The 11,267-nt window shown below is 43.1% G+C and overlaps 1 protein-coding gene across 2 annotated transcripts; it reads left to right on the plus strand.

The window, feature by feature from the left end:
* The first annotated feature begins 325 nt into the window (after positions 1 to 325).
* On the plus strand, positions 326 to 5,141 carry LOC140282768 (adenylate cyclase CyaB-like). Of its 2 annotated transcripts, none has more exons than XM_072377322.1 (6): positions 326 to 473; positions 1,749 to 1,911; positions 2,390 to 2,491; positions 2,568 to 2,693; positions 3,516 to 3,557; positions 4,871 to 5,139. In XM_072377322.1, exons 2-6 carry the CDS (start codon positions 1,756 to 1,758, stop codon positions 4,967 to 4,969), a joined length of 525 nt encoding a protein of 174 aa, XP_072233423.1. In that variant the 5' UTR covers positions 326 to 473; positions 1,749 to 1,755; the 3' UTR covers positions 4,970 to 5,139. The 2 variants fall into 2 exon arrangements, with proteins under 2 accessions (XP_072233423.1, XP_072233422.1); XM_072377321.1 differs by lacking the exon at positions 326 to 473 and adding an exon at positions 606 to 710 and having other exon boundaries at positions 4,871 to 5,141.
* The last annotated feature ends 6,126 nt before the right edge of the window (positions 5,142 to 11,267 follow it).

Raw genomic sequence — 11,267 nt, forward strand, 5'->3', positions numbered from 1 at the left:
GATAGAAAAGTGCATTGGGTCTGCTTAAGACGTACACTTTGTTAGTTATTTTCAAATATAGTCAAATTGAGCTTGTCAAAGGTTTTTGAAACTAAAAAGACAGATTTTTTAGGCTAAAGCTTCTTCCAAAGACGCAGCCGAGACCGAGACTGTTACTTTTGCGAGAGAAAAAAAACTAAGCAGAGTGAGATGTCTTCACTTTTTTCTTTGTGTTGTTACCGCGCTGTTCCAGGAAATGGCACAACGTCATCCATTCTTCTCATTTTGATTGGATGGCTCTCCCGTCACTCAATGCAGTTCTGAGATCAGATTGGTCTATTTCTCGCTTCCTGTCTGCGAACAGAGTGGCGTTGTTTCTCCGCCTCCACAGGGAGGATTTCGCGGTAAAATCAAGCGTTATTGACAGCGTGTCAAACAGCAGCAGAAGTACAATAATAAGGGAGAAGCAACGGCGTGTTAAGAACACTGTTGAGGTACCATTCAGTTTATTGTCATGGATATATTAAACAGCTAATGGTGCTAGCTTTATAACATCGTTTAACTACAGCCTTTAAGGTCGCCATCTTTGTTTTGATTGAGACATAACTGTGTAAATTAGGAATTGAACTAAATTTTTTTAGCTGTTGTTGATCAGTTAGCAAAATACATCTAACCTGGATGATTAGAGCCGTGTTTGCAGAGTTTGTAACATTCAGGAGAATGTTACATCTGTAAGTTTTTCCAAACTGGTTAATTAACTCGAATAAAGAAAAAAAAACGGTTGTGTAAAGCAGGTGCGCGAGGCTGCCGGCTAGCTAGCTAGTAGCCTAGCAGGCTAGCTGGCTAATGTTGGCTGTCTGAAACGTTTATCCTGCGAGTGTGATGCTGAGTTTACAGTTTTTCTCTGTAGAAATAAATCAGTCCAGCGATTTAGGTTTTCATTCAGGTCTTAGTCTAATGTTTGCATGCGAAAAATAAACGACATAGCCCTTTACATAATTTTTACAAATAAAATAATGGTTCCACGTACAACAAACAAGGTATTAATTAATCTCTACTCTCTATAGAATAATTCCGTTCAGATTTGGCCAGTCTTACTACTGTGGTTTAAATACAATACCTTGTTAAGGGTAATCTACGTGCCAGAAGCAGCAAAATTACCCTTTTCTGTGTTTTCACAAATATAATAAAAGTTTCACACATAACAAAGTGTGTTTCAAAGAATCTAAACCCACTGTAGAATAATCCAGGTCTTAGTGTTGTGGTTTTAGTACAGAATCGAGTTCAGAGCGACCTACATGCCAGACATCATGTCTGTACTTCTGTGGTTCAGGACTTCTCAGATGGCTAAATGAATGTGGACTGAAGTGGTGTCCCATAATGATAAACTGGGCATTGTAGTATTCGATGAAGGTAACACCTAATAACACGAAAACACTCTTTACAATGATCTTGTATTTGAACTAAACCATGTTTGATTTAAGCAGCAGCGTGAAATGTGGAATAATCTGATTTATAGTCCTATAACACATCCCACCAGAAAGTTTTAAACCTGCAAAATATTTGACTCCTCTGCTTAAAAACTGACTGATCAGGAGGATGACTCAGTTGTAGGATATGTTAAAAGAATTTGCGGTTTGATGATGCACACGTAATGAACTCTTAGTTGAACGAAGGATCAGTCGAACTGCTTATTAATCAGTTTAATGCTAAGCAACCACCTCACACCTGCCTTAACCTTTTGTTCTCTTGGTTCTGCACATGCTCAGTAGAGAGATGCCGTCCAACGTAGAGATCAAAGCAAAAGTGGGCGACCCGGCGGTGTTCGCCCAGAAGGCTGCTCAGCTCAGCCAATCAGAGGGCACGATCATCAGGCAGCACGACACTTTCTTCAACTGCAGTCAAGGACGCCTGAAGCTGCGAGACTTCATGGTACAAACAGCTGTTTTTGAAGTGGTTCTGCACAGGTTCCTGGTCTTTTAGATTCAGTTCATCTATATCTTAGACTGGAGTTTTGTTTTGTGGTGGTTTTAGACTCTTATCAGACAGGTTTCAGCCTCCAGAACCTTTTTTTTTGTGCTAAATGTTAGCCGTGGTTAGTTTGACTCCATGATATCTCACTCTCTGGTTGCTTGGGCTCGTTGTCCTGCTGCAGGATGGATTTTGGAGGATCGGATCCTTCCTGAAGTTACTGTGTGATGGAGGTGTGATTCAGGGTGCTCAGAACCAGACACTGGACCGTGAGCTCCACCTAGTGTCTGCTGGGAGAACAGCAGCCATTATGGCAGTGAAGCGTTTGAGGAAATGTTGTGAAATGAACAGCAAACCTAATTTATATCTGATGTAATTCTGTCTGAAATGCCACATATTGTCCTGATGTACTGACTGGACTCACTTGTTTGTTTGGTAGAACGGATCGGGTCAGCTGATCTTCTACGAACGTCCAGACACTGATGGACCCAAACTGTCTCGTTACTCCATCAGTCCGACCAGCGAGCCGTCGAGCCTCCAGGTGAGCCTCGTCAGAGGAGGATGATGGTAACGGTGCTGATGATGGTGGTAATATTAATGTGTGTGTGTGTGTGCAGACTGTGCTCTCAGACTCTCTGGGGGTCAAAGGGGAGGTGCGTAAAGAGCGGCGGCTGTTTCTGATTGGTCAGACCAGAGTTCACCTGGACACAGTGGAGGGACTGGGACACTACATGGAGCTGGAGGTCAGCACACACTCTCACTCACACTGTGTTGTTTTTAGGTTGGAATAAATCAGGTCACTGATGTCATCGTGGGCTGGATAGTGTAGTGGTTTGATTGCCACCTTTCATGTGGGTGACCTGGGTTCAAATCCCCTGCATGAAAGGTATTACCTCCAGTAGGGGTCCTTAGGCAAGGCCCCCTTACCCCATCTGCCTATCTGTAAGTCGCTTTGGATAAAAGCCAAATGCATAAACACATCATCGTGTGTCGTTTGAGTTTTTGGAAATAAACAACGACAAACATCCAGTTTTCTGCTCAGTCGATACGAAGCTTTTACCGACTGTCCTTTAAGTTTAAGTTTTAAAAAAAAAAGGTGATAAACAACAAAAATAATCGGTCGTATCTGTAAATCAGTGAATTATTTAATCATCAGAAGCAGGATCTCGTCAAATCTCCGTTGACAAACTCCCCAGCAGCAGGCGGAAACATCTCTTAAGGAAGACAACGGCGCCGCTGACAGACCTGATTTAATTTTCATTAAACGTGGACATAATTTAATCAAGTCCCCGTTTCAGCTGGGAGCAGATCCAATAAGAAAAACCTTCACGCCGCGGCGCCGCGACTGACACCGACTCCATGCTACATTAATTATAGTCGTCACAGTTATATTGAGGCTGTGAGAGATTTCCCAGTGAGGCTGAGAGCTCAGAGAGCAGCAGGTTACAGAGCTGGATATCAGACAAGCAGGTGAGGACTGATCCTGAGCTCTGAGCTCTGAGCTCTGAGCTCTGAGCTCTGAGAGGGAACCTGCGCCTGAATCATCTGTTTGTCTGTTTCTTCAGGTGGTGATGCGACCGGAGCAGACGCTTGAAGAGGGACAGCAGGTCGGTTTGAACTCAAACGCATGAAACACAATTCAGAATCCTGGGAGCTGAGTTCAGTGTAAATATTAGGATATCCGGCTCTGCAGGGAGAAGGTTTCTGAATGATTGAAAATGAATGAAAGGAGCTTTTCTGTTCTGTAGTAACGGCTCAGCAAAAACCTTCAGTGTGGATGTTAACTGCTGCAGTTTATATGAAACAATAAGAAGTGGAGATCATGTTTAATGGAATTATATTCGTGTGAAAAATGAGGTAAATCCAACCTTGGATGAACAACACATGACATATTACACAAAAGGCAGAAAAACTAAGTGAACCCTCACTGCTTCCACAGGAACTAAGAGGGTAAGAAGCAGCCAGGAGCTGCTGATCAATGCTCTGATTAACTGATCCTCAGTCAGTGTGAGCAGCTCTATAAAAGCAGGAGTTCTGTCAGTTTAACACGATGCCAAGGAGGAAAGACACCAGCAATGATCTTAGAGAAGCAGCTGTTGCTGCCCATCAGTCTGGGAAGGGTTATAAGGCCATTTCCAGACTATCTGGAGTCCATCATTCTACAGAGAGAAAGATTATTCACAAGTGGAAAACATTCAGGACAGCTGTCAATCTTCCCAGGAGTGGACGTCCCAGCAAGTTCACCCCAAGGTGAAGAAGCCCAGAGCTACATCTCAGACTCTACAGGCCTCAGTTAGCAGGTTAAAGGTTAAAGGTCATGGCAGCACAGTTAGAAAAAGACTGAACAAGGATGGCTTGTTTGGAAGGGCTGCAGGAGAAAGCCTCTTCTCTCTAAAAAGAACATGGCAGCACAGCTTAGGTTTGCAAAGCTGCATCTGAACAAAGCTCAAGACTTCTGGAACAATGTCCTTTGGACAGACCAGAGCAAAGTGGAGATGTTTGGTCCTAATGCACAGCAGCACGTTTGGAGGAAACCAAACACAGCATATCAGCACAAACACCTCATACCAGCTGTCAAGCACGGTGGTGGAGGGCTGATGATCTGGGCTGGTTCTGCAGCCACAGGACCTGGGCACCTTGCAGTCATTGAGTCCACCATGAACTCCTCTGGATACCAAAGTATTCTAGAGTCAAATGTGAGGCCATCTGTCCCACAGCTAAAGCTGGGCTGAAACTGGCTCATCAACAGGACAAAGATCCCAAACACAGCAGCAGATCTACAACAGAATGTTCACCAGGTTGTGTTTCATCTGAGGTTCCCTCATTTCAACACCTGGGAAGGAGCAGGTCTTACATAATGTTTCTGATCTAAATCTGCTTTTTGTGAACAGGAAAATGAAAAGAATGCTTTGTTGTTCAGGTGGCCACAGACCTGATGGAGCGGCTGGGCGTCTCAGCAGAGAGTCTGGTGACCGGAGCTTATATGGACCTGATCCTGAAGGGACACAAGGAGACCTAAAACAAACGCACACCTGTACATGTATCTGTGCTGGAACCAGATAGTTAATGAGCTACAGGAGCCGGTCTGTAGTGGCTCTGTGACAGAATCACATCTTTTAACTGGATCAGTGTTTCCAGCTGTGATTAAAAATTATGTCGAGGTTTTAAAAACCTGCTGTTTTTTTTCCAAATAAACGATCTCTGCGATCAAAAAGCACCAATATCAGTGTGATTGGATTCAACTTGCACAGGTCAAAGGTCAGCTTTGCACCAGACAGTAATACCAGTAGATTTCTCATGTGGTGTGTATGGGTCCAGGGCCAAAACCGTCAGTTCGGCAGCCAATACTGAAGCTAATTCACACTTCCTAATACGTTTCATCATTAAGATGATCTGATGATCAGGTCCTTTTGTTAGATATTGATTGTTCAGAGTATAGATTTCTCTGTTTCAATGTTTTTGTCTCACCAGCTACTTTTAAAACCCAAAAAGATCATTTTCTGTTTGCCTGAAGTCTTTTTGAGATTTGAGATTAAAAGATGAAGGTAAATATGATATTAATCAAAAAAGTAGCATCCAAGAGTTTTAGTCTTAAAGAATGTGTCATCGGGAAGCTTTTAAAACTTTTAAAACAACTCAAATCCACTATAGCAAAGCATTGTGTTCAGGTGCAGTAAATTCTGTGCTTTAGTCGCCATTTAAAAGCTGTTCGTCTGATGAAATAATCTTTTAATGTATTTTTTGTGCATAAAGCTGTTTTGAGGTATTTTAGGCCAGTTTCTTATATACAGCACTCTGATGGATTCTTACCCCACTTCCTGCTTATAGTTTTTGGTTCAAAGTAATCAGTTGATGGTCATTCCAGCTCCAAAGTTGACTGATTGTCTTTAAATGAGGAGGTTAATCCTGAGGATAAGATCCTTTGTCAGGTGAGCATGAATTCCTCAGTTTGAGCAGCTGCAGCCTGGCATCGCCTCGGACTCACCTCAGGTACACACGGGTTTATGATCTCCTACCTTGGGCTGGTTGCCGTGGTAACCCGACGGTCGGTTGACTGCATGTTCAGCCTGAAATTAAAATGTAAATCCCAAAATGCAGATTTTCAGCAGAGGGTTTCAAAATCCCCTGAGAGGTGAAGAACAGTGGAATTACGAACAGGATTTTCTATCTGCTGCCTGTCTGTGGCGCCGTTATCGGGCCGTTTCAAGGTGTAACCCACGGAAACGCTCGCTACAGCCGTGTTTTCTCTGCTCAGGACCACAGCCAACAGAGGTCGTTGTATATCTGCAACAGTCAGGACCACAGCTGGTTACCGTCACTGTAAAACTGTTTCTTTAAGCCTGCAAAGTTGGAACTTTAGTGCAGCTTCTAAAGGAAACTAAAAGCCGATGCGTGTCAGTGTTTTTAAATCTGTGTCCCAGCCTCCTGGTTAGCATGGCTCCTTATTTCTTTAAGCTTTACGTGGCAGTACATCCTTTTCAAAGTGAAAGATTTCTCCGTGTTCTCTCGTTGAATCGGACTAAACATCTAATATTAAAGACTAGGGTTCTGAGAACAAACTTCCATCCCACAGGAGGAAGATATTTGGACTGAAAGAGATGCGCTACTAGAAGTAGAATTAGTCATTTTTTGGATCTGAATGTATGTAATATTGTGGGGGTTTATGTGGTCTGTTGTGTTGGATCTCTGGGATGGTTTTACACCCCTGCGTAAGTGTTTTTCATATCTTTTTCATTGTCTTTGGTGTGTTTGAAACCTTCAGAGGTCTCCATCAGTGGCTTGGGCTGTTGTTTCTGTAGCTTAGCAACAACTCAGCTGATGATGTCACACACAGCGTCAGCAGGTAACTCAGGTGAGCTCTCAGCAGACAACATGGACAGAAACTCACAGCCAGCAGTTCAACATCTGGGCTGCAGAGACACGTCCAGGATTCCACCATCTGTTGTTAACCAGCTCTGTGATCCTCCTCCTTTACTGTTAGCGCTCTGTCTGCAGTCTCTGTCTGCAGTCTCTGTCTGCCCGGATAGTCTTAAAGCTGAGCAGAGAGCTGTTAGAGTTGTTCCTGCTGCCAGGTCCAGGATTTAAAATAAAAATCCCCTCCTGATATACCATCTGCAGCCTCGTCAGGGGTCAAAGCGCGTCCATTTTATCCACCAGTGATGTCACACTTCCCCTGATGATCAAAGGAGAGAAATTATTTGCACGACCTCCTCCTCTTTCTCCATTTTGTTCCAGCTCTCCATCCAAGACTTTTCCTCCTCAACTTATCTCAATCAGCTGCCAAATGCAAACCGCTTTTCCTTTCCTTTCCTTTCCTTTCCTTTCCTTTCCTTTCCTTTCCTTTCCTTTCCTTTCCTTTCCTTTCCTTTCCTTTCCTTTCCTTTCCTTTCCTTTCCTTTCCTTTCCTTTCCTTTCCTTTCCTTTCCTTTCCTTTCCTTTCCTTTCCTTTCCAGCAGTAGTCGTTCCAGCTCCACAGCATCCTAACCGATAGTTTCCATCTGTTTTTGAAAGTCTTTCATCCTTTTAAGGTGATTTTGTATCTATGGCTGGTCATTTTGTGCCTCTTTCTTGTGTTTTTACTCCTAAAACTGTACAATGGAGCAACATCTTCTCTCTGAAAGCTCTGCTTCAGCTCCTGTTTCTTTAAAACCCCCTCCTGAAAGGCCCAGTCTGCTCTGATTGGTCAGAGATGAGTGTAAACAGTTGCTCACTCTGTGTTTAAGATGTGCCAAATTAGCCACAAGGCAGGCATTATGTAATTGTTTCGTGTATGTAAGGAGCAGCAAGACACGCTTGGACTACAAAAGAGGTGTTTCAGACGAATCAGCAGCTTCTTTACTGGAGGAGAGCGACTCCCTCTGGTGTGGACTTTATGGACCTTTCTCATGCATCCAAAGCTATAAAACACACAAAAAACCAAGCCTAAAACGCACATTATCCCCTCTTTAAGGCTGATCAGTAGTCTGTACCTGTTAGTTAGTGTTTAGCTGTGTGTCAGCCTCCGGCTCCTCCCCCCTGATGTTATCGTGCATTTTCTGAAAGGTGACCAACCTGCAGCCTGTTATTTCTTTCAGCCAAGGCACAAAAGCTCTGACACAGCTGCCATCGTATCCCAAAAAAATATGCTGCAGTCTGAGCTAACATAAGCTGCAGAGCTTTCTCAGCCTCCTTATGTAACTGTATGACAAACCAGTTGTCTCATTGAGAACATTTAAGCTCCATCTGCTCTGCCTGTTGTCTTCCCCTTTTCATTCAGGAATAAACAGATTTTGGGTTCACTGTCATTTTCTTTCATCTACAAACGATATTTGCAGCAGATCTATAGAGGAGGGAAGCGAGATTACGGGTTTATCTGCTGCGGCTGATTCATCCATCAAGTGTGATGGCTCACAAAAAGCGTCTTGTCAGAAGAGCTTTTTGTTTTGCATGCATTATACTGAGACTGACAGTGCAGACGCATGCAGCAGAGGCAACACGTTCAAACTGCTCGCACTGATTGTGACATCCACCAAAGCTCAGCCGCTGAGAAAAAGCTGCTGTTTGTTTCATTGTTTTAACTTAAAATGATTGAATATGAATGGATAAAGGCAAGTTTATTTGTAGAGCTCAATTCAAAGTGCTTTACAGCTGCATAAAATCACAAGAAGGCAAATAAAATCATCCCATAAAACATAAAAAGAATCTTTAATTAATTAAATTAAAAGCTCAGAGTGCAGATAAATACTTTCAGCTGTCATATGCACAGCTAAATAAACTGTTTTCAGCCTGGATTTAAACATTGTCCAGATGTTAGGAGCATAAAGCTGAAACCTTGTTCAGTCCTGACTCTGGGCACCAGCAGGAGACCCCCCCCTGAGGTCCTCAGAGTCCCAGCTGGTTCTTATGGCTCTAACATGTCAGAGATGTACAGGAACAGAGCTGTTTTAAAGTTTATTCTCTGAGCGACAGGAAGCCAGAGCAGAGACCTGAGCTCTGGACTAATCTGGTCGTTTTGGTCAATATAAGGACGCCGACTTTCCCCAAACTGTTCTCTGTGAGCAGATGAACGTATTTCATGCCAGAAATAAGGTCCAGGTATAAAAACACCGGAGTTCCCCTTTAAAGCCTGTGATTTTATTCATCCTAGACAACTCGTCTCTCGCATGAATTTGCTTCAGGTTTCTTTCCAACTTTCTGTACACCTTGCACTCTCCTCTTCTTTTTTCAGCTGTTTTTGAACAGTCTCCCTCCCCGAAGGCTTTCTTTTTGATGTTCAGCAGCTTTTGCAGGTCCCTGGTGATCCAGGGTTTGTTACTGGGGAAGCACAATACTGTCCATGTGGGAATAATACTCTCCATACAGAAGGTGCCGCCACACAGTAGGTGAAGGCATTGATATCATCTCTATATGAGAGCGTTCCAGTCAAAGCTCCCCACAGTTCATCGTAAGTCTCCTGAGAGAAAACTGTCAAAGTTTGTCCAGTGACAGGCCTAACAACGGGGGGATATATATATCTGATTTTCCCAGAGGAGGTCTTCTACGTTAACATAGAATAACTCCTTTAACTTTGTGTTTTCTGTCTTGGGGAAGTTGACAAACTGTTGAAAGGTTGGAAGTGTGGCTGAGAGGGAGGCTCCAGAATCTCCAGAAACTGCTATGAATGTGTTGGGATGTTGCGTTTGAAGCCTGGTAAAGACTGAGCTGATGATGTCACAGACGGAGCAATTCAATTCAATTCAATTTTATTTATATAGCGCCAGATTACAACAATTGTCATCTCAAGGCACTTAAGTAATATAGTCCAATTCAAGCCAATTGGAATTCAATTCATTGTAATGATAATCCAATTAATTCATATGGAGCTAATTCAAAAAATTAATATCCTAGCTAAGGAAACCAACAGATTGCACCGAAATGTGTCTTCAGTCCAATCTCCCGTCCTGAGCCTGAGGGACTGTGGAAAGGAACGACTCCCTTTAACAGGAAGAAACCTCTGGCAGAACCAGAACCAGGAAGAAACCTCTGGCAGAACCAGAACCAGGAAGGGTGGCCATCCGCCTCGACCAGCTGGGGTTTGAGAAGACAGAAAAGACAGAAAAGAGGGGGGAAAAACACCATAACGCCATTCAAAGGATATCTGTTGGAACAGGGAAACATAGGTTAATAACCACAATAATGTCACATGGACATAAAATCAATTTTGAAATTAAACGGGAAAAAGAGAGCAAAGTGAGGAAAGGTGTGACAGATGAGGTCCCCCAGCAGTCTAAGCCTATAGCAGCAGAACTATGGGATGTTTCAGGATTACCTGAGCCATCCCTAACTATAAGCTTTATCGAAAAGAAAAGTTTTAAGCCTAATCTTAAAAGTGGAAAGGGTGTCTGCTTCCCGGACATTTACTGGCAGCTTATTCCACAAGAGAGGGGCCTGATAACTGAAGGCTCTGCCTCCCATTCTACTTTTAGAAACTCTGGGAACAACAAGTAAACCTGCAGCTTGGGAGCGAAGTGCTCTGTTAGGAAAATATCTTACAATTAAATCTTTAGCAGCTCCCAGAATAACACAAGTGAGCTGTCTTGGTAGATAATATGGACGTAAACTCATATTTAAGCCCACATTATGCTCCTGCAGCCATGTTTCAGTGAAACACACAATTCTGCATTCTTCATACTCTTTCTGTGTCCTCCTGAGCGCTCCAAGCTCATCCATTTTGTTTGCAAGTGATCTAATATGTGCAGGAAGGCCTGGTCTGTATGTCTTCCTCCTCCTGTTTCTCTGTCTGGCTCCTGCTCATCCACGGTGTTTCCTCTTTGGGCCTTTAGTTGGAAAGCTCAATGAAGTGCTCCCGTAGGTAAGCGACTCTTGCGATGGTGCAATAAGTCATCAAACAGATGTGGAAAAGTGTAAAAACATATGAGAATCTACTCAAGCAGAAAACAAATCTCAAAAATCACTTATTTGTAGAAAAAATTGCTCAATATGAATCCCAAAAAACAGAAAATACACTCATGAGCTGGTGGAGCCTCTGCAGCTTGCAGCCAGCTCAGTGCAGCACATTCCAGGATACAGGAAAGCAGTTTCCTTTTTTGCTCTTTGGCGCCACCTACAGGTGTGGGGTGTAATGCCGCTGTAGTAAAAACTAACCGATACATGTGCACACAGAGCCGTTTATCGTACCAGAAAACCTCCAAGATGTGGGTGTGAAATTAGTTAAAACTGACCTGAGAAGAACTTATTTCCGTGTTGGTCTGAAACAGAACTGAGGTGCTAATAAATTGTAATAAATAACATAACATGGATGAACACGCTGCTGTTGTAATGTTCTTCCTGTTTTTTTT

This window comes from Leuresthes tenuis, unplaced genomic scaffold, assembly GCF_036924035.1.
Source record: "Leuresthes tenuis unplaced genomic scaffold, fLeuTen1.0.hap1 SCAF_23, whole genome shotgun sequence".
NCBI classification, from domain to species: domain Eukaryota; kingdom Metazoa; phylum Chordata; class Actinopteri; order Atheriniformes; family Atherinopsidae; genus Leuresthes; species Leuresthes tenuis.

Excerpts from the sequence above, each read along its gene's own strand:
- LOC140282768 (XM_072377321.1), top strand. The coding sequence starts at position 658 with ATGATTAGAGCCGTGTTTGCAGAGTTTGTAACATTCAGGAGAATGTTA. Across the intron at positions 711-1,748 it reads TTCAGGAGAATGTTACATCT|TAGAGAGATGCCGTCCAACG; the intron begins GTAAGTTTTTCC and ends GCACATGCTCAG. Across the intron at positions 2,694-3,515 it reads GACACTACATGGAGCTGGAG|GTGGTGATGCGACCGGAGCA; the intron begins GTCAGCACACAC and ends CTGTTTCTTCAG.